The 21,991-nt window shown below is 49.3% G+C and overlaps 3 protein-coding genes across 6 annotated transcripts in view; 2 read left to right on the top strand and 1 right to left on the bottom strand.

Annotated features, from left to right (window-relative positions):
- Positions 1-1,723, top strand: part of Carm1 (coactivator associated arginine methyltransferase 1) — a 47,822-nt gene extending 46,099 nt beyond the window's left edge. The window contains exons 11-16 of one of the 3 annotated variants that reach the window (XM_050125431.1): positions 48-185; positions 279-368; positions 440-552; positions 669-746; positions 1,020-1,088; positions 1,218-1,723. In XM_050125431.1, the coding sequence (XP_049981388.1) occupies positions 48-185; positions 279-368; positions 440-552; positions 669-746; positions 1,020-1,088; positions 1,218-1,357 (628 nt within the window). In that variant the 3' untranslated portion in view covers positions 1,358-1,723. Of the gene's footprint in view, positions 1-47; positions 186-278; positions 369-439; positions 553-668; positions 747-1,019 lie in introns of all 3 variants that reach the window. The other 2 variants (XM_050125430.1, XM_050125432.1) reach the window with 2 other exon arrangements.
- Positions 1,724-1,862: 139 nt separating this feature from the next.
- Positions 1,863-6,898, bottom strand: Yipf2 (Yip1 domain family member 2). Of its 2 annotated transcripts, none has more exons than XM_050125433.1 (9): positions 6,675-6,898; positions 6,229-6,386; positions 6,068-6,148; positions 4,846-4,933; positions 3,548-3,700; positions 3,304-3,470; positions 3,035-3,217; positions 2,820-2,950; positions 1,863-2,739 (listed from the first exon to the last, which is right to left on the bottom strand). In XM_050125433.1, the coding sequence occupies exons 1-8, from the start codon at positions 6,703-6,705 to the stop codon at positions 2,837-2,839; spliced, it is 975 nt and encodes a 324-aa protein (XP_049981390.1). In that variant the 5' UTR covers positions 6,706-6,898; the 3' UTR covers positions 1,863-2,739; positions 2,820-2,836. The 2 variants fall into 2 exon arrangements, with proteins under 2 accessions (XP_049981390.1, XP_049981391.1); XM_050125434.1 differs by having other exon boundaries at positions 3,548-3,664; positions 6,675-6,892.
- A 21-nt stretch (positions 6,899-6,919) lies between these two features.
- On the top strand, positions 6,920-10,724 carry Timm29 (translocase of inner mitochondrial membrane 29). Its single transcript, XM_050125435.1, has 2 exons — positions 6,920-7,202; positions 7,281-10,724. Exons 1-2 carry the CDS (start codon positions 7,061-7,063, stop codon positions 7,967-7,969), a joined length of 831 nt encoding a protein of 276 aa, XP_049981392.1. The 5' UTR covers positions 6,920-7,060; the 3' UTR covers positions 7,970-10,724.
- The last annotated feature ends 11,267 nt before the right edge of the window (positions 10,725-21,991 follow it).

Raw genomic sequence — 21,991 nt, 5'->3', positions numbered from 1 at the left:
AAGTGATGGTGCCAACCTAGTGAACTACACCCATCTCTTTTTGACAGAATGACCGTGTGGCTGTCCACAGCCCCAACAGAACCCCTGACCCACTGGTATCAGGTCCGGTGCCTCTTCCAGTCACCGTTGTTTGCCAAGGCTGGAGACACGCTCTCAGGGACATGTCTGCTTATTGCCAACAAAAGGTGCACCCTGCCACCCATCCAGGGCTGATAAAGCAGTGGCACAGGGGCCCACCAGCCCAGCTGTCTCACAGCCACCCTCTCTATCCTCCCCAGACAGAGCTATGACATCAGTATTGTGGCCCAGGTCGACCAGACAGGCTCCAAATCCAGTAATCTGCTGGACCTGAAGAACCCCTTTTTCAGGTAGCAGGGTTCTCGTTGGGGGAGGGTTTCAGGAGCCCCACAGCCCTGCCCACAGTGAATCTCTGCCATAGGTACACGGGCACAACCCCATCACCCCCACCTGGCTCACACTACACATCTCCCTCCGAGAATATGTGGAACACAGGAAGCACCTACAATCTTAGCAGCGGGGTAGCTGTGGCCGGTGAGTCTGAATGCAACTTCCAAACATAGCTGGAGGCCCATGGTGGCAGCCTTGACCCCAGGTCCCCAGAGCTTGCCTTGCCTTGTCCTGCCCCTAATACTCCACTTTCTGGTCAGGAATGCCTACTGCCTATGACCTGAGCAGTGTTATTGCCGGCGGCTCTAGTGTCGGTCACAACAACCTGATTCCCTTAGGTGAGTGTCCCCTAAGATCTATGCCATGGCAGGGGAGGACTGGGATGTGCCAGTGGCCAGTTCAATAGCCAGTGCTTGGTCTTCTGCCACCACTGTCGCTGTCATGGTCACCTTTTCCTCTTCCTGGGTACTCTAGCCCTGTGTGCCTCTCCATCTTGATCTGTCACCACTCCATCTGCCCTTCCCACACCAACCATAAGAGTGGAGTGGGCCAGGCAGGCTGGGGGCGGTGACGTCTCCCTCCCTCCTTCTTTCCTCCCTGTCGCTGCACAGCCAACACAGGGATTGTCAATCACACCCACTCCCGGATGGGCTCCATAATGAGCACGGGCATTGTCCAAGGTAACAGGGTAGCGGGGCCGTGGGCGGGGGGCCTCCCGCCTGGCCTGCGCACACGCTCAAGCTACCAGTGGGGGCCAGGCAGGCTTAGGGGTCATGCTGGCTCCTCAGTGCCCATGACCTGCCCCACAGGCTCCTCAGGTGCCCAAGGAGGCAGCGGTGGCTCCAGTGCCCACTATGCAGTCAACAACCAGTTCACCATGGGTGGCCCCGCCATCTCCATGGCCTCACCCATGTCCATCCCAACCAACACCATGCACTACGGGAGCTAGGTGCCTCCAGCTGCAACACCACTGCGCACTGACAGCACCAGGAAACCAAATGAAGTCCACGCCCAGTGCAGCCGGTGGCTGTCCCCCTTGTTCTGGAGAAGTGTGAACACCCGGTCACAGCCCTCTTTGCAATGGGAACTTGGACACTTTTGTACACGATGTCGCCGCTGCCCTCAAGTATCCCCAGCCCACCCTTTGGCCCTGAGCGCGTGTCGCTGCCATGTTTTACATGAGATCCTGTTGGGGCAGCCCTCATCCTGTTCTGCCCTCTCCAACCTGACCTGGCTTTGACATCTACTGGAAGAGGCAAGCTCCCTTCACCCAGTCCCACACACACAGCTGCACCTGACCAGGCAGGAGGAAGCCAGCAGCTGCCACTACAAGACCTGGCAGAACCCATCCCCCAACCCATCCTTGCACCTGCCCCTCACCTGGGGTAGCAGCACAGCCAGCTGGACCTCTTCTTCATCTACCAGGCCACATGGTCACCATGGACGTGACATGCTGCTTTTTTTAATTTTATTTTTTTACGAAAAGAACCAGTGTCAACCCACAGACCCTCTGAGAAACCCGGCTGGCCGGGCCCAGCCAGCAGCCCCTGTCCGTAAGCCCAGAGGTTCTAGGTGAGGGGTGGCCTGTCAAGCCTTCAGGGCAGGCATCACCCCCTCTCACCAAAGGGTTCACCTCACACTTGAATGTACAAAAACACCCAGCTGTCCAAAGGCCTCTAGCCCCTGCTTCCTGCTACTGTCCTGTCCTGAGCCCTGAAGGTCCCCCTTTACCAAAAGCTGGAACAGGCAGCCCAAAGGGAAAGTCACCCAGGGCCACTGGGGCAGACAAAAACCTCAAGGATCTGTCACAGAAGGAAGGAGGGCATACTCTCCATGATAGCTAACATGGGCCTGTGTGTTACACTCCACATTCATGCTCTATTTCCTCCTCTCAAGACAGCATCCCTGAAAAGGGGCCTAGAAGGGACCTCTCCCTCCAGACAGAAAAAGAAGAAACAAGTAAGGAAGGGCAGTTTCTCCCCTGCTCCCTTGCCCTAGAGTCTCTACCCACTTCAGTGGCCAGAGCCCAGGCTGGGCCTATGCCTACCATAGGTACTCCTGGCAATGGCTGGATCTGCCCTGTGCCATCCCTGACCTGTCAGGGAAACGGCCCACAGGCAGGCTGGAAAACCGGGCTCTTCTGTCCATCAGTAATACTCCCTGCTCGGCTGCCCCTCCCCACCTTTATATAAATTCTCTGGATCACCTTTGCATAGAAAATAAAAGTGTTCGCTTTGTAAGAAAAGCCTGCAAAGTAACAGGGTGGTCTCCAGGGTCCAAGAATACTCCAGTCTTCACAGGGAGGATAGGTAGCGGCCCCTTGGGTTTGCCCTGGAAAAGAAGAGACTCCTTGGAGTGGCCCCAGGGGCAAGAAGGTGAACCCTTAGCCACAACAGAAACTGGTCCCTCACCTGCAGGCTTGGCCTTCCTAGAAGGTTGTCATGGACCGGGCTGAGGTGGGCAGCAGGACACTGGGAGATAAAGGTGTGGCTTGCGGTTCTGGTACAACATGTTCCAGAGGCAGTGGCTGGAAGAAGTACAGCTGCAGAGAGATCTCAGGGTGAACGTGTAGTTGGGTGGCAGCAAGCCCCACTCCACAGCCCTGCAGAGGACCACCTGGACCTACCTTACAACCTAGCGCCAAGAGAGCGTGAAGCAGCACTACAACAGACAGCAGTGCTATAGCCACCAGCCTTGTATCCTCTCGGACAACAGGCCACAGTGTGAACACCAGCCCAGCAGATGACAGGGCCAGAGCCAGTGCTCCAAAGAGCCACTGCAGCCACTCCACTGGGATAAGCCATAGGACCTAGTGTGACAAGTATAGCATAGCTGGTGACCATACAGGGTGTGCCATGCAGATCCCACCAGTTCCCAGGGCCAAGCCACACTCACCACTGTGGGGATGAAGACAAAGAGTGAGTAGCCATAGACACAAACAGTCTCCAGGAAGGTGTACAACCCCATGTGCTCCCTTGTGCCCTGGCGCCACCGGAGGAAGCCCCACAGTGCCAGGGGCACTAGCCACGCATAGCAGTAGATGGTGATACCTGCTACAGTCACTAGGAATGCAAAGTGGACCGTCATTGCATGCCCTGGGGCTCTGGCAGCCAGGAGCTGAGCCCAACCACCTGCTTACCCTTATGGAACTGGGGGCTGTAGTGGATGGAGGGGTCCCGCCTCTGTGCAAGCACCAAAGTGAGATTGCCAGTAACTGCCAGGACAAAAGCCAAGGTAGCACAGATCCAGAAGGGTCCTGCAAAGGGGACATGGAGTCCCAGGTCCATCAGTCCTAGGAAAGGTAGCTGGCTATGTCCTGTTTCAAGTGTGGTAAAACCCCAGACCCCATTTGACTCTCCAGATCACTGAGGCCAGGACCTGCCTCAGGGCCCATCCTGTCTTTCTGGAAATGCCTTCCAAAGTGCCTCAAGCACTTGACTTTTTTCTCTTCTCTGACAAAGTTCTTTACAGGTAGAAAAGGTACGGTGCTTTTGCACTGGAGGCAGGATCTTATCCAGATTTGAAGCTTTATGAATGCCATCTTTAGCTGTCCACTCCCAAGCTGCTCCAGTGCCCCAAAGTTCACGCTTACATTTGAACTTCACATGGGTGTCCTGAGCCCCTTGACCTGTTCCTCATACCTGCCCAGCTTTTCCTATCTACCCATGGCAACTTGCTCTTGGTGGACTGAGTAGAAAGCCACCTTGGCCTTTCCCACTCCACTGTGGGGCATTCTCTAGAACCAACCACTCTGCTCACAGCCTCCGCTGTGATGTCTGTACCCTGCCTGTTCTTGCTGCCTTCTACCCTTAATTTCAGCAGTGTGTGAGGAGACCTTAAAAATGCTTCACCCAAGCCGGGCGGTGGTGGCGCACGCCTTTAATCCCAGCACTCGGGGAGGCAGAGGCAGGCGGATCTCTGTGAGTTCGAGGCCAGCCTGGTCTACAAGAGCTAGTTCCAGGACAGGAACCAAAAAAAGCTACGGAGAAACCCTGTCTCGAAAATCCAAAAAAGAAAAAAAAATGCTTCACCAAGATCTCTTCTCACCACAATATGGGACCAGTGTACTCACCCCCTACCTATGACCTCCCCGGCTGCTCCTTCCACTCCAGTCACCTATGCCACTATGCAGCTCAGTTATGTTTCCAACATGGGGGGGTCTAGAAACTTTGCAGGTCCTCTCTAAGCCTCTCTCCACCAATGCCAACAAAACTCATTTGCCTACCCTACTCAGAGGCCTTCCTAACTTCTCTATACCAGGCAGTGATGCCTCATCCTCTGAGCTCTACCTACCACCTTCTGCTTCCTGTCTTGGTGTCTCCTTCAACTAAACACAAATTTTCACTCTTCATGACTGACAGTCCTGCTCATGGCCTGGCACAGCCCCACGTTTGCTGAGTGAATATTCCATTGAGTTAAACATACAGCCTCATTTACCATATAGGTCAGGCCGATTTCTAAGATGGTGCCACACAAAGTTGTGGCCCGGGTGGGGCAGCAGCGAGCCTTTGATCCGGTCCAAGACCTGGAGAGCAAAACCAGGGTCCAGAATGAGAATCTTAGCGTTCTGAGAGGCAATACCCCAGCAGACTTCTACTGTCTTGCCAGTACATCCTAACTGAGCAAGCTCAGCTGTCCCCTCCAGGCTATTCATGGAGTGTCTTCTATGGCTTGAGGTCTTAGCCTCTAGTTTCTGCTGAAATGTCACCACACTCTAAAGGTGGGCTTTTAGGTCTGCCACCTTTCGCTCTACTTTTTAAATTTTTTTAAAATATTTATTATGTATACAATATTCTGTCTGTGTGTATGCCTGCAGGCCAGAAGAGGGCACCAGACCCCATTACAGATGGTTGTGAGCCACTATGTGGTTGCTGGGAATTGAACTCGGGACCTTTGGAAGAGCAGGCAAAGCTCTTAACCTCTGAGCCATCTCTCCAGCCCCCTTTTAATTTTTTAAGTTTCATTTTATGTGCATTGATGTTTTGCCATGGGTGTGGGGTCCCCTGGAACTGGAGTTACAGTTGTGAACCATCAAGTGGGTGCTGGAAATTTAACTCAGGTCCTCTGGAAGAACACGCAATGCTCTTAACCGCTGAGCCATCTCTCCAGCCCCGCAGTCAGTGTTCTTAAACTGCTGAGCAATCTCCTCGGCACCTCTCTCAACATACTACATAAGTAACTTATTGCTCTCCTCCCAGCCACAGTAAGTTCTGGGTGTTTTCCCTCCTCCATCTCCAGAATGTGCCCTCTCAGTAGACCTGGGTTATTATCAGAGGCTGGCCTGTGTTCCACATTCATATCTGCTCATTCTACTCATTCATCTCCAAAAGTCTTCCATGACTCCCCATTGCCTCGGGCCAAGACCCAAACTTCAGCTCATTAACATAGCTTGCATCCAGGCCTCGTGGCGCCTGCTGTGGCCCTAGCTACACAGGAGCCTGAGACAAGAGAAGCACTCTAAGCCTAGCTGTTCAAGGCCTAACTGGGAAACATACCAAGACACTGGCTTTAGGAGACACACCTACCCCCATCTACTCTGTACCCCACTTTTGCCTTCCAGCCACACCCCACACATATTCCATCCAAATTCAGTGCCCCAAATATAGTGGCTAAACCCAAGCAACTCCCAAGTTCTTGCCACCAATATCCCATGCTTCACCTGGGAAGTGTCCACATCAAAGAAGCTCTGATAGTAGTCAAACGTCCAGAATCTCGGCTGTGGCTTTTCTTCCTGTAGAAGCTACAAGACACAGACTTTCAGGACCTGCCTGCTCAGCCAGGGTAAAGACAGACAGGGCATGGGATTCCTAAGAGACTCACCGATGTCCTGTCACCCTCTTCCTCCATCTCTTCGGCCCCATAGCCAATACCTGATTCCATAACCACAGCCACGTGCTCTCGTGAGGTCAGTGCATCACTTTGGCTAGTGGTAGCTGCATTTGGGGTCTCTGCCAGAAGATTTGTGGCTTCCTCGAACTCTGCGGACAGAGAATATGGGCACCCGTGTTTGGAGTCTGAAAATTCCTTTGGTCCATTCTCACCAACCTGGGCTGGGGTTGTCTCACTACCGTCCCCTAAGGACTGAGTTTCTTTCGTTTTGACGCATAGGGAAGTCTGTTCCGTCACATTTGGGGTTCAATTTAGTTCCTGGGCAGACTTGAAGGGTCGGATGTACTTCTGAGTTCACAGTGGGAGCAGGGATTGAGTCCGGGACTTCTAGTCTACGACAGGAGTAGGAGCTCAGGTCACTTCCGGGCCCCACTCACCATGGAAGGCCAGTTCATCAGTCGCTGCCATGATTCTTTAGAGGCTTCACCGCATCGCGCTCTGTAGACAGAACTGCATCAGTCCCACATCCCTCAGAACTGCTGCTTCTGCCTCGAGTCCTGCCTGGAGTCTAACACGGAGTGAGACCAGCTCCACGCCAGGGCTCTGCAGGCACACACCCCCGCCCTCCTCACCTACATCCACCTAAGCTGGCGTGGCCCGAGCTCCGTGCGCGTGCGCACGGCCAGCCTACCCGTCAGAGTCCACCCTTCTCCACGCAACGGCAATATCCGGTGCTAGTCCGTCTCCTAGAGGTTTCCAGTGAGAAACTACTTCCGGTATTTTACGCTTGCGCAGGAGGCAATTTCCAGTCCTTTTCTTTCCGATGTTATGCATTTCGACTTGGCCAACGGATTGCAGGAAAAGGATGGCGACAGCCGCTATGAGGAGATTCTGGTCCAGTGGGCGCAGTGAAGCGAGTGGTTCCGCGACGGTGGCGGCAAAGCCAGGGATGTGGGCGCGACTGGGTGAGTAGTGGCGGAAGGCGGCAGGGTGGGTGGCCCGAGTGACTGAATCACTGTCACTGCAGCGCTTCTTTCCCTCAGGCACATGGGCCCGCGCGCTGCTGCGAGATTACGCCGAGGCGTGCGGAGACGCGGCGGCCGCGGCCCGTGCCCGACCGGGCCGCGCGGCCGTGTATGTGGGGCTGCTGGGCGGCGCCGCGGCCTGCTGTGCCCTGGCACCCAGTGAGACGACCTTCGAGGAGGCCTTGCTCGACGCGTCGGGGTCTCTCTTGCTGCTGGCGCCCACCACGCGCAACCGCCACTCGGAAGCGCTTTTGCAACGCCTGCTGTGGCTGAGAGGCCGCGGGCGCCTGCGCCACGTGAACCTGGGACTCTGCTCGCTGATATACGAGGCGCCCTTCGATGCCCAGGCCAGCCTCTACCAGGCCCGCTGCCGCTACCTGCAGCCACGCTGGATCGACTTCCCCAGCCGGGTCCTCGACGTGGGCTTCGTGGGTCGTTGGTGGGTCCTGGAGAACCGCATGCGTGATTGCGACATCAACCACGACGAGTTTCTCCACCTGCCTGCACACCTCCGCGTTGTCGCGCCCCACGAGCTGCACTCTGAGGACAACGAGAGGCTGTTCGAGGAGAAGTTCGAGCCGGTCGTGCTCACCAGTGACCAGGTGGACCAGGCGCTGTGGGAAGAGCGGTTGTTGCAGAAGGAGAGAAAGGATAGACTGGCGCTGAGCGAGGCCGCTTCACTGTTGAAATCCGAGGTTTCCAGATGAAGCCCAAGGAGCCCCCTCATCTCCAGGCTCAGGCAAACTGTTGGCCACGGATGATGCAGTGGATGAGACGGAGATGAACCGCACGCACTGTGGTTTTGAGGGACTGCTTCCCCAGTAGCTGAAGCTGATTGAAAGTCCTCCTGGCATTGGAGATGGAGCACTTGACTGTTCTGTTTAACCACCAGGACTATGAGTAGGGAGCCTGTTTTGTGTAGCCTGTTGTACCTAGGAATTGTCCTTGAGTGCTAGCTTAGCTTAGTCTGGCTTCTGTTCTCCGCACTGCAAAACAGAACAAAAATGAACTTTTGCTTTGGGGTTATTGTTTATTTGGTTGGTTTTTGAAGCCAGGATTCCCATACAGCCTAGACTGCCCTTGAATCCTGCCTGAGCTCAGTCCGTCACAGTGTACATATGTAGCCCATGCGTAAGTCCTGTTCACGGGGCTACAAAGACATCCTGATTGCCACTGAGTACCAAGATGCTAAGATCACTCACATATTCACATTCTTTTTCGAGTGTTCATAAGAATTTTTAAGAAAGATCTGGCTCTGTTGCCCAGGCTAATCTAGAGTTCATGGGCACAAGTGGACCTTCCAGGAGCTGGATAGTTCAATATTCAAGAGTACTGACTAGGGGCTGGAGACATGGTTCAGAGGTTAAGAGCATTGCCTGCTCTTCCAAAGGTCCTGAGTTCAATTCCCAGCAACCACTTGGTGGCTCACAACCATCTGTAATGGAGTCTGGTGCCCTCTTCTGGCCTGCAGGCATACACACAGACAGAATATTGTATACATAATAAATAAATATTTAAAAAAAAAAAAGAGTACTGACTGCTCTTCCCTTCCAGAGAGCCTCGATTCACGTCTCCCCGTCCTCATAGGGTTTCACAAACATCTATAACTCCAGTTCAGGAAATCCGACCTTTCTCTTCTGGATTCCTTGGGCACTAGGCAGGTATGTGTTTTACAGATGTGTGTGCAGACAAGACACACACATTTAAAAAACGATCCTCCTAAACAGCCTTCCAAGGTTGGGACTACAATCCACAGTGGCCAACCTCAGATGATTCTTTTTCAGTTGGAGCTGAGATGTGCTTGTTTGGGGTTTTGTTTGTTGTGGGTTTTGGTTTGGTTTAAGACAGGGTCTGGAACTGGCTATGAAGAACAGTCTGACCTTCAACTCACAGATAACTGCCTCTGAAATTTGAATTTTGTTTTATTTTTTTTTTTTTTGTTTGATTTGTCTCTGAGACATGTTCCGACAGCCCAGACCAGCCTCACAATCAGTACGTAGCAAAGGATAACCGAATGATCCTCTTGACTACGTCCCAAATGGAGGGTGAAGAGTTTCTGTTGTATCATTGCTGAATACATTTCATTTGTCTTGTGCTAGTCAACAAGCCCTGTACCCCTAGTCTTCTTGGGGTTTTTTGTTTTGATAATTTCTTTATGTAGTCCTTGAGGCCCTTCGACTTAGCCTCTTGCTCTCTTTTTTTCCCCCCTCCAGTTTTTCAAGGTAATGTTTTTCTGTAGCTTTGGAACCTGTCCTGGAACTAGCTGTTTTGGATTCTGTCCTGGAACTAGCTCTTGTAGACCAGGCTGACCTCCACATAATCCACCTGCCTCTGCCTCCCAAGTGCTGGGATTAAAGGTGTGCACCACCACCACCCCACTGACGTAGCTTCTCTTAACTAGTAATGTTGTATATTGTCAGTATAGGAGATAGGTATGGAGGGGAGCAGATTTTACTGTCTATGTGTATGGCAGCAATTGGAAGCATGGCAGAAGGCTGGAGTGTATTCTCCTCCCACGGCCTACATGTAGTCATATGTCATCACACTGCAGTGACCATGGAAACAGTTCTGTGGAAAGGAACAAGTTGGGACATGTAGGTTGAATCTGACAAGGTTCTAGAAATCCATCTCAAGCTAACATTAGGAAAGCAAGTCTGCCAATGTCAAGTGGACCGTGACTAGTCAGTAGAAGTAGGTTCATCCTTGGTTGGGGCTTGTCTGTGGTGCCCGGACTTCACTCCCCACAGTCCTGGTGCTGTGTGTTTTGCCTCTTTCTTCTATTATCTGATGTACTGACATTGTGGTAGTTCTTTTGTTTGGTTGGGTTTTGTTTTTTTGAGGCAGGATTTCTCTTTGGAAACCTGGCTGTCCTGGCGTATGGTAGTTCTTAAATCCAGATCTGGCTAAATGAGGATGTTAATCCACATCTTAGGGACTGGCAAGGCTGCTCCACAGAAGAAGGCACATTCGGCTAAGCCCAACCACCTGAGTTCATGCCCTGGAACTCACTTGGTAAGATGAGAGAACTCCTCCAAGTTTCCCTGTGACCTCCATGCCCACAAAATAAACTGTAATAAAGGTTTCTAAAAAGTTCACATTTTCAGGGCTGGAGAGATGGTTTGGAGGTTAAGAGCACTGGCTGCTCTTCCAGGCGTCCTGAGTTCAATTCCCAGCAATCACATGGTGGTTCACAACCATCTATAGTGAAATCTGGTGCCCTCTCCTGGCCTGCAGGCACACATGCAGGCAGAACACAGTATACATAATAAATAAACCTTATTAAAAAAAATTCACATTTTCTCATTTTAGATGTTTTAATTAGCATATTTTAATGATCTGTAATAAGATTCATTAAAGCTTTTTTTTTTCTAAGAAGGGTTTCTCTGTAGCTTTGGAGCCTGTCCTGGAACTAGCTCTTGTAACCCAGGCTGGCCTTTTACTCCTCTGCCTCCTGAGTGCTAGGATTAAAGGCATGCGCCACAACTGCCCAGCTAAAGCATTTTCTTATGTGCATATAAAGTATTTTTATTTATTCACCTTCCATTACTGTCTGTTTCTTCTCTTCCCAGCTAACGTGTGTGTGTGTGTGTGTGTGTGTGTGTGTGTGTGTGTGTGTGTGTGTAGGGGTGTTCTCAGGATGTAATCCCAGCCGGCCTAGAACTTTATGTAGATCAGGCTGGCCTTGAACTAACCTAGAAATACCCTTTACCTCCCTAGAACTAGCACTTCTGTTTGCATGTCTTGTGAGTTTAAACTTGATTACAGATTCCTAGAAGCCTCTGCACTGACTTGGACACTGAGGAAATTGTTCCTCCTTCCTACAGCGGCTGTTACTGACATAAATCTTCACGGTGAGGAGGATGGGCCCAGTCTTAGGGAGTCTTGTCCAGGTGTCATAACTGCCGTGAGTTGAAGACTACAACAGCTAGGGCTGTAGGTGGCTCAGTGGGAAAGACACTTGCCATAAAGCCTGGTGACCTAAGTTTAAGCCTCAATGTTGAAATTAGGAGCGGCAGGGCTGCGTCCCCGGCACCCGGCCGCCCGCATGGCTAGTTTATACCCAGAAATAATTACACGGAAACTGTATTTCAAACTCTGCCTGGCCCGGCTAGTTCCAGCTTCTTATTGGCTAGCTCTTACATATTGTTCTAACCCATTTCTAATATTCTGTGTAGCCCATGAGCTGGCTTACCAGGGAGGATCTTAACCTGCGTCTGTCTGGAGCGGGAGAATCATGGCGACTCACTGACTCAGCTTCTTTTTCCCCAGCATTCTCTTCTGTCTACTCTGCCTACCTAATTTTCTGTCCTATGAGGGCCGAGGCAGTTTCTTTATTAGTAAGAAATCACTCCCACATCACCTCAAAACTCACTTAATAGAAGGAGATAATTCAGCAGGTTGTTCTCTGAGCTCCACATGCTTGTGAGCACATACATGTACACACAAATTTTTTTTCTTTCTTTATTATATTATATTATATACAGTATTCTGTCTGCATGTATGCATGCAGGCCAGAAGAGGGTATCAGGCCTCATTACAGATGGTTGTGAACCACCATGTGGTTGCTGGGAATTGAACTGAGGACCTTTGGAAGAGCAGGCAATGCTCTTAACCACTGAGCCATCTCTCCAGCCCCCCACAAATATTTTTTAAGTGCAACATCCTAAGTCATGCTTGAAAGTTAGTGTTTGACACCACTCTTCGGTATCTCTAACTCTTCTGTTCTTTTTGCCCATTCTTCCAGTGTTCCGTGAGCCTTATAAGGGATGAACAAGTCACACATAATTTTAAATTATTTTTATTTTATGTACCTTGGTGTTTTGCCTCCCTGTATGCCTGCATGAGACTGAAAGATTCCTTGGAACTAGAGTTACGGTTAGCTGTGAGCTGCCATGTGGGTACTGAGAATTGAACCCAGGTCCTCTGGAAGAGCAGCCAGTCCTCTGAACCACTGAGCCATTTCTCCAACCCCATGCATCCTAATTTTGCAAAGAATAAAATCAACCTTCAGATAGGGGAAGGATGGCTTAGCAGATAAAATACAATCATGCAGACCTCAGTTCAGATCTCAGCACTCACTGAAAAGCAGTGGGCACAGTTCCATACGCTGTAGGCTTGAAGACAGGGATAGATGCCAGGAGCTTGCTGGCCAGCCAGTCTAACTGAAAAAAGAGCAGTGTGGGGCAGGCACATGCCTTTGATCCCAGCATTCAAAGAAAGAGACTGATCTCTGTGAGTTCAAGACCAGCTGGTCTATGTAGTGAGACCCTATCTTTTAAGAAAAAGGTTTTAAAAAGAGGGTGGGGAATGGTGGTGTAGAGGCAGGCTAATCCTGAGTTCAAGGCCAGCCTGGTCTTCAGAAAAAAGAAAAGAAAAACAGGGTTTCTCTGTGTAATGGCTCTGTCTTGGAACTTACTCTGTTGACCAGGATGGTCTCAAGCTCACTGAAATCTTCCTGGCTTTGAGTCCCAAGTGTTAGAATTAAAGGCATACACTACTGCTGCCCAGCAATGTTTAATTTTTTAAGGTTCATTTTATGTTTGAGTGTTTTGCCTGCATTTATGCGTTATGCATGTGGATCACATAAGTGCAGTGCTCAGAGAGGTCAGAAGAGGGCAGCAGATTCCCCAGGTCTGGAGTGGTGAGCTGCTACATGGGTGCCATGAACTGACCCAGATCTGCAAGAATAATAGTGTTCTTCCACTGAGCATGTTCCCAGCTTTATATAATTTTTAAAAATCTTTTTAAAGCCAGCCAACTAACCAAATGCTTCAGTGGGTAAAAATGCTTGCCACTCAAGTCTGATAACCTGAGTTTGATCCCAAAAAGTTGTCCTCTGACCTTCAGTGTGGCATGTTCCAGCACTTTTACACAATATAAACAGCATACATAATTGAAAAGCTTTCATTAACCAATAAAAGCAACACACAGAAGGACCTCCCACACCAGGGATTTATTAGTCTAGCTTATAAGTTCTGTTCTCGAGAACCCTGACTAATAAATACATAGTCAACTTTGGGGAGAGCCTTAAGGCCCACTGATGGCAAGGTGATATGTCTCTCGTGGAAATATTCATTGTTGTATGTATATGTGTTTCACCTACATGTATGTCTGCACCATGTGTGTCTGGTGCTCACAGAGGTCAGAAGAGGGTGTTGGATCCTCTGCAACTGGAGTTACAGACAGTTGACAGCTGCCAGAGGTTGCCTGGAGTAGAACCTGGGTTCTCTGCAAGAGCAACAAATGCTCTCAACCACTAAGCCAAGTCTTCACCCTTTTTTAATTTTTTTTTTAAGTTTTTCGAAACAGGGTTTTCTCTGTAGCTTTGGAGCCTGTCCTGCAACTAGCTCTTGTAGACCAGGCTGGCCTCGAACTCACAGAGATCCGCCTGCCTCTGCCTCCCGAGTGCTGGGATTAAAGGTGTGCGCCACCACTGTCTGGCCCTTTTTTAATTTTTAAAACTTTTTGTTGGTGCACTTGTGCCACAGTGCACATATGGGAGTCATTTCTCTTTCTATCTTTGCATTAGTTCAGGCATTGAACTCTGGTTGTCAGGATTGCCCAACAAACACGTTTCCTTCCCCACTCAGCCATCTCAGTGGACCTGACCAGCAGTAGNATTATGTATACAATATTCTGTCTTTATGTCTGCAGGCCAGAAGAGGGCACCAAACCCCATTATAGATGGTTGTGAGCCACCATGTGGTTGCTGGAAATTGAACTCAGTACCTTTGGAAGAGCAGGCAATGCTCTTAAACTCTGAGCCATCTCTCCAGCCCCAAGTAGCCGCTTTTTTAAAGGGAGAGAGACCACGCCCCAATGGGCTGGTGTCTCAGCAGCTATTGGTTGGAGAAGCAGAAAGACCTCCCACACTTATTACTACAAATGGCTGCCCAACATGAGGATAACTGAATCCACAAAAAGCCTGAGAAAGCTTGGGAAAGAATAGAGTGAAGCATGTTTTCTTGGTAGCAGCGATTTCTTGAGTCTGCTCTGCTTGCTAGAGGCAAGCAAGCGCTCTCATCTAAGAGAGGCTTCCTGACTCAGCTTTAGCTGCAAAACCCTGCAGCTCATTAAGAGGTCCTGCCACAAAACACTTAAACGGTGTTGGTGAAAAGCTGAATGCATGCTTTTAGGTTTTCAGCCATAGCAGGAAAAAAGTTGTGCTGTTTTAAAATGCCGGCTTTCTGGGCCGTCCTGCCAGGGCAAACTCTGTTTGAGGCAGGAGGGCCGGCTACAGAGAGAGGACTTGAGTGTTGTCTGTTGTAGCTCGCCGGCTGGCAGGGACCTTGAAATGCCATAGAGTTTTGGCAGTAAACATGGCTACAGCCTGTATATCCGCCATGAGGCTGGAAAGCTAAGGAATGGACTGGATCTAGCCGGCAAAGCCACGGCTTTAGTCCTACTGATATTGCTTGGTAAATTAAAGACTCATGTGGTCAGAAAAAGAGAGATTCAAAGACAATTTCTAAATGGTTTACAGTGTGTTAAAAATATATGCAAGCTAAAAGTTAAAAGTTCTTAAAAGTAAAAAAAAAAAGCAAGAAAGAAAGTAGTTGGGTTTGGTAGCACACGCCTTTAATCCCAGTGCCTAGAAGGCAGAGACAAACAGATCTCTCTGAGTTCAAGGTGTAGTAGCTTACACCTTTAATCCCAATGCCTGGGAGGCCGAGACAGGTGGATCTCTGAGAGTTCAAGGACAGCCTGGTCTACAGAGTTATTCCAGAACAAAGATACAGAGAATATAAAATAAAAGTAAAAATAAACGAAATAGAGATTAAAATAAAGCGTACAAAGATGGAAAATACACAGAGAATCTTGATACTATATGCTATTATGCTCTCTTTGAATTGTTTGAATGCTGAGGAAGGAGTAACAGCTGCCAAAAGATATTTGTTTATAAATGCTGCTGAACTAATCCAAGATAGATATTTTGAAAATGCTTCAGAATTTTGATCTAAGGACATAATGCTTTGGAAAGGAGTTTCTTATTTTGTTTTCACAGAGGGTGAGAGTCTGTGGATTTCTTCTATCTGAATATGGTATGATGGACCACGCCCTCCTGAAAGGTTGCAGTGAACACCTTCAGAAAATTACTTCACTTAACTGTCGAACTGCCGACTGAGATGACCCTGGCACACAGGTTATATCGTGAAAGACCTAATTAACGACGCCCCTATTCAGCAGGAAGCAGTTTGGAGAGAAATAACTGTGCCCATATTCCCAAATATTGTTTATAACTGTTCTTTTACATTTAAAGGGGGATATGATATAGATATGAATAATTTGCATTGGTATGGATTTTAAGGTCAATTNTGCAACTAGCTCTTGTAGACCAGGCTGGCCTCGAACTCACAGAGATCCGCCTGCCTCTGCCTCCCGAGTGCTGGGATTAAAGGTGTGCGCCACCACTGTCTGGCCCTTTTTTAATTTTTAAAACTTTTTGTTGGTGCACTTGTGCCACAGTGCACATATGGGAGTCATTTCTCTTTCTATCTTTGCATTAGTTCAGGCATTGAACTCTGGTTGTCAGGATTGCCCAACAAACACGTTTCCTTCCCCACTCAGCCATCTCAGTGGACCTGACCAGCAGTAGTAGAGGGGTTTGGGGAGCAGCATGCTGGCTAGTGTTTTGTCAGCCTGACACAAGCTAGGATCATTTGGGAAGAGGGGCTCTCGAGTGAGAAAATGCCTCTTCAAGATGGCCTGTCAGAAGCCTGTAGTGCTTAATTAGTGATGGATATGGGAAGGCCCACCCAATGTGAACGGGGCCACCCCAGTCTGGTGGTCCTGGGTGCTGAGAAATCAGGCTGAATAAGGCAGGGAACGAGCAAGTAAACAGAACTCCATGGCTTCTGCTTCTAATGCCAGGTTCCTGCCCTAATGCCAGGTTCCTGCCCTGCTTTAGTTACAACCCTGACTTTTTTTTGACACTGCAATAAACACTTCCCTTCCCAAACTGCCTTTGGTCGTAGTGTTTTATCACAGCAATAAAAACCTAAACTAGAGGTCATTTCTCCCAGATAACCTTGGCTTCCCATTAAAAAGGAGCTTCCACGAGGTCTCGCTCTCTCTTGCCCTTTTACCCTTGTGTATCTTGCACACCCATCCCTTATCGTGTCTCCCTCCCCCTCATTAAAGTGCACCCACATGGGAAAAAAAAACTAAACTAATGTGGCCAATGGTGGCGCACGCCTTTAATCCCAGCACTCAGGAGGCAGAGGCAGGTGGATCTCTGAGTTTGAGGCCATCGTGTTCTACAAGAGCTAGTTCCAGGACAGGAACCAAAGCTACAGAGAACCCCCCCCCCAAAAAAAAAGAAAAAACTTAAACTAAGACAGATGCTCAGTGGGTAAGAGCAACTTGCTCTGCAGTCATAAGGACTTGAGTTCAAATCCCTGTCAAGAGAGACAGGACTGCTGAGGCTTGCTCCAGGTTCAGGCTTCAAGGGGATAAGAACAAGTGATAAAGGAGGAAACCTGATGTCCTATGACTTTTATATGGGTGCACACACCACACATAGACACACAAGAAAGTATGAAAGAGGATTACATACACCAGCAATGCTTGAAGCCTTTTGTGACGTCTAACCAGGGTGTGTTTCATGTGAGCTGAAAGGGCTGTGAAGTGGAGTACAGGGGGTAGCATAAACTCATTGGAAACCTTTAGCAGCTAACTATGGAGAGGGCCAACCCAAAAGTTTTGAAGCCAGTTTGGTTGCCATTGACCTCTAAGAGGAGGAAGTTACTGATCACTGTCTCTGTTGTTGCTACACCGGGTCTCACTGTGTAGCCCTGACTGGCCTGAAGCTGGCTGTGTTTCCAGACTAGCCTGGAATTCATTAGAGATTACCTTGCCTCTGCCTCTCAAATGCTGAGATTAAAGGTGTGCGCTGGGACTGAAGAGTTGGCTCAGTGGCTAAGAACATGTATTCGAGCTATTCTTTGAGAGCTGGGTACCAGCTTTGGTAAAACAATCCATAACTCCAGTTCCAAGGATCTGGATCACTCTCTTCTGGCCTCTGCAGGAACCAGACATGCACATGGTGCACAGACATACATGTAGGCAAACCACATACATAAACTATTTTTTTTTGATTTTTCGAGACAGGGTTTCTCTGTAGCTTTGGAGCCTGTCCTGGAATTCACTCTGTAGAGGAGGCTAGCCTCAAACTCCCAGAGATCCGCCTGCCTCTGCCTCTCGAGTGCTGGGATTAAAGGCCTGTGCCACCACCGCCCGGCATACATAAACATTTTTAAATAAAAGTTTAAATAGTGATAAAGCAAAGTGTTACTGCACTCTGTATTGTTTTTGTAGCCTAGGCTTATCTTTTCTATGACCTTCAATTGCTGATCCTACTGCCTCCACCTCCAGGGTGCCAGGACTTCAGCTGTGCACCACCGTGCCCCATTTTACACAGGACTGGAGATCCAATTCTGTGCGCTGTGTATGCTAAGCACTCTACCAACACATGCTGACATCAAAACTATTCTGTTTTAACCTTTGTTACATTTATTTATTATGCACATATCTATTGGTGTGTATGGTGTTGTGGACCAATTTGAGCCTGTGGGAATCAGCTCTGTTTTGTGGGTCCTAGGTGTTGAGCTCAGACTGTCAGGTCAGGCATGGTGGCAAGCGCCTTTACAACATGAACCATCTTCCTGCCTTCCCCTCTTTTTTTTTTTTTTTTTTTTAGTTTTTCAAGACAGGGTTTCTCTGTAACTTTGGAGCCTATCCTGGCACTAGCTCTTGTAGACCAGGCTGGCCTCAAACTCACAGAGATCCGCCTGCCTCTGCCTCCTGAGTGCTGGGATTAAAGGCTTGTGCCACCACCGCCCGGCTCTGCCTCCCCCTCTTTTAAAGATTTTTTAACTTTTTTATGTGATGAGCATTTTGCCTGTATGTATGTATGTGCACCATTCATGTACTTGTTGCCCAAGGCGGTCAGAAGAATACAGTGGATCACCAGGAGTCAGTTGTGAGCTGCCATGTGGGTGCTGGGAACCAAACATAGGTCCTCTGCAGGAGCAGCCAGTGCTCTTAACTGCCAAGCAGTCCCTCCATCCAGGATGAATGTTCTTTTTAAAAAATATTTATTTAATGTAAGCCGGGCAGTGGTGGTGCACATCTTTAATCCCAGCACTTGGGACGCAGAGGCAGGCAGATCTCTGTGAGTTCGAGGCCAGCCTGGTCTACAAGAGTTAGTTCCACGACAGGCTCCAAAGCTACAAAGAAACCCTGTTTCGAAAACCAAACAAAAAAAATTTATTTAGTGTATATGAGTGACCTGTCTTCACAGACACCAGAAGAGGTAATCAGATCCCATTACAGATGGTTGTGAGCATGTGGGTGCTGGGAATTGAACTCAGGACCTCTGGAAGAACAATCATTGTTCTTAACTGTTGGGCCATGTCTCCAGGATCCCAGGCAGAGTAAGATTGAACCTTAATCTCCCCTTTCTGGGCCAGTCCAGAGCCACCATGTTCCTGCTGTTCTTACACAGCCAGGCAGAGGGCACCAGAGACTCAGTTCACAACTGAGCTGCTTTGTCCAAGCCTGCTGACCTCATGGGAATGGCTTGCGAAGCCCCTGTGCTTTGGAAGCACAACAGATGTGAGCTGCTTCGTCCTTTTACTGACATTCAGGAATGGTATGTGGTGGCAGAGGTCGGTTCCATGAGGAAGGGCCACCACCATTCCTGTAGCCTGTGTCTTACCTCATTGGCAAAAGAAGCAAGCCATCTGCTCAGTCCACCTTCCTGTAGACTACAGCCTAGACTTCAGACACCGCTCGGTGATGCATAGGCCCTGGAGGGGAAGATAGTCCTTAGATTCCAGCCCTGAGGCATCTCCTTGGCCAACTGCTTGCCTTGCACACACCAATGCTGCTTAGCCCAAACAAGTAACATGTGCAGAGTCCGGTCATCTGTATCTGGCTCCACCAGAGCCGGCCCCCTGTGCCACCCACTGGACATGCACAGCTAGCCCTCTGAATCTGTAGGGAGTAAACCACCAGAGATGGAAAACGTCCCATGGGAATAGCTGAAGCTTGCCTAGCATGCAGGGAGTCCCAGCCTCTGGCCTGAGCACCATTACATGGGTCTAGTCGTGTACAACCTGTAATGGCAGCACTTTTCCCTGAGAGCTCAGTAGGACTAAAGGGAGGCTCCTTATGCTCAAGGTCATCAACAACTTTGTGGTGATATAGTTCAAGACCAGCCAGGGCTGAATGGGACCCAGCTTTCACAGAACTGCTAATGTATAGAATCTTGTTGTTGTTTTTTGTTTGTTTTTGGTTTTGTTTTTCGAGACAGGGTTTCTCTGTGGCTTTGGAGACTGTCCTGGAACTAGCTTTGTAGACCAGGCTGGTCTTGAACTCACAGAGATCCGCCTGCCTCTGCCTCCCGAGTCCTGGGATTAAAGGCGTGCGCCACCATCGCCCGGTATTGTTTTTTTGAGACAGAATTTCTCTGTGGAACAGTCCTGGCTATCCTCGAACTTGCTATGTAGACCTGAAGGCGTAAGTCACAAACAATGCCATACCAGTTTGGAATTATGATTAATAGGGTGGTATTTATTTAAGGAGGAAAAAAATTACAGATCACCATCCCAGACAACAGCCCTCTGCGCAACCAGGGAGTCTAGTGGGCCTGCGGAGCAGGAAGTGAAGAGACAGAGCGGAGGAAGTAGCCGCTTTTTTAAAGGGAGAGAGACCACGCCCCAATGGGCTGGTATCTCAGCAGCTATTGGTTGGAGGGGCGGAAGGACCTCCNGCTACACAGATTATTAGAAATGGGTTAGATTAACATGTAAGAGCTAGCCAGTAAGAGGCTACAGATAACGGGCCAGGCAGTGTTTAAAAGAATACAGTTTCCATGTAATTATTTCGGGCATAAGCTAGCCATTTGGGTGGCCGGGTGCCGGGGACTCAGCCTCGCCGCTCCTATCACTACAGACTGGCGGGACAGGCTGGTCTTGAACTCATAGAGAACCCCCTGTCTCTGCCTTCCAAGTGCTGGGATTAAAGGCGTGTGCCACCACCACCCAACCCTCATGTATAGACTCTGGTCCTATTGTTGTTTCCTTAAAAAGTACGAAGCCAGGCATGGTGGCTAACACCTGTTATCCCAGTCCTGAAGACGCTGAGGCAGGAGGATCATTGTGAGCTTAAAGTCAGCCTGAGCTATGAAACAAGACCCCAGGAGACGATGGCAGTGATATCAGTGAGAGCATTTGCCTAGCATGCACAAGGCCCTGGCTTCCAATCTATCCAGAAACGATAATTAAATCAATAAAATGGGCCCCTTGTCTTGAAGCTTGTTCCCAGTGGGTTTGCCACTCTGTCATTTCCTTTGTGGTCTCTTCCCCAGCATCTCCTATTAATCAGGTCTCATTAGAGTCTGCTTTGATTCTGAGGAACAAAAAATAGCTGGCCAATGGTGGCACATGCCTTTAATCCCAGCACCTGGGTGGCAGAAGCAGGCAAATGTCTAAGATTGAGGTTAGCCTGGTCTACAGAGTGAGTCCCAGGGTCCCAGGATAGCCAGTGCTACACAGAACAGAGAAACCCTGTGTCAAAACAACAACAACAACAACAACAACAACAACAACAAAAACAGACTGGGAAAATAAGAGCAGCTAGATGTCTCAGTAGGTGAAGGCGCTTGCTTTGCCAGGTGTGGTGGAGCACACCGTAAGTCCCACTTTAGTCCCAGCACACAGGAAGCAGAGACAGGCAAACTTCTGTGCGTTCAAGACCAGTCAGGCCTATATGAGTGCCAGGCTACCCAGAGTTATATGGAAGAGCCTGTCTGGAAAAAAAGAGAAACTTACCTCCAAGCATGGCAACCTGAGTTCAATTCCTGGAGCCCTCTCAAAAGTGGAAGGAGAGGAGTCTGAAAAGACAGACCAGGAATTATGAGCACTGGTTGCTCTTCCAGAAGACCTGGACACAGGCAGCACACACATGGCAACTCAGGTCTCAAGGGTGGTGGCGCATGCCTTTAATCCCAGCACTTGGGAGGCAGAGGCAGGAGGATTTCTGTGAGTTCAAGACCAGCCTGGTCTACAGAGCTAGTTCCAGGACAGGTTCCAAAGCCACAGAGAAACCCTGTCTCGAAAAACCATAAAAAAAAGATTTGTTTTATGTGAGTGGGTATTTTCCTGGATGCACATCATGTGTGCCACATGTGTGCCTGATGCTATGGGTCCCCTAGAACTGGAGTTACAGGCAGTGTCAGCTGCCACATGGTGCTAGGAGTTGAACCTGGGCCCTCTAGAAGAACAGCTTTTAACCACTGAGCCATCTCTCCAGCTATCCTGAAGATTCACTTCTATTTTATGTGTATGGGTAGTTGCCTGGGTGTATCTGTGAACCACGTATGTCGGGACATCTTATATCCACTGAAGCTAGAGTTACATACAGGTGGTTGTGAGCCACTGTATGAAGCTAGGAACTGGATCCAGGTCCTTGTAAACTTGTTTACTTCCACTTTAATCCTTCTTGTGTGTGTGTGTGTGTGTGTGTATGTGTGTGTGTGTTGTAGTAGGAGTAGGAGCGGCGGACTATGTTCCTGGCACCCAGCTGCCCGCACGGCTAGCTTATTTACCCGAAATAATTACACGGAATCTGTATTCATTTAAACACTGCTTGGCCCGTTAACTCTAGCCCTTACTGGCTATTTTTCGCACCTGAACTAGCCAATTTCTAATGTGTGTAGCACCCCA

The sequence above is a fragment of the Alexandromys fortis genome, unplaced genomic scaffold (assembly GCF_014885135.2).
Source record: "Alexandromys fortis isolate MF-2015 unplaced genomic scaffold, M_Fortis_MF-2015_v1.1 scaffold_242, whole genome shotgun sequence".
NCBI lineage: Eukaryota > Metazoa > Chordata > Mammalia > Rodentia > Cricetidae > Alexandromys > Alexandromys fortis.
The sequence above is the reverse complement of the archived record's forward strand: the minus strand, read 5'-3'. Positions and strand labels throughout refer to the sequence as shown.

Excerpts from the sequence above, each read along its gene's own strand:
- Yipf2 (XM_050125433.1), bottom strand. The coding sequence starts at position 6,705 with ATGGCAGCGACTGATGAACTGGCCTTCCATG. Across the intron at positions 3,701-4,845 it reads AAATCGGCCTGACCTATATG|GACTGATGGACCTGGGACTC; the intron begins GTAAATGAGGCT and ends TACCTTTCCTAG. Across the intron at positions 3,471-3,547 it reads CAGCCCCCAGTTCCATAAGG|TGACTGTAGCAGGTATCACC; the intron begins GTAAGCAGGTGG and ends TTGCATTCCTAG.
- Timm29 (XM_050125435.1), top strand. The coding sequence starts at position 7,061 with ATGTTATGCATTTCGACTTGGCCAACGGATTGCAGGAAAAGGATGGCG. Across the intron at positions 7,203-7,280 it reads AGGGATGTGGGCGCGACTGG|GCACATGGGCCCGCGCGCTG; the intron begins GTGAGTAGTGGC and ends TCTTTCCCTCAG.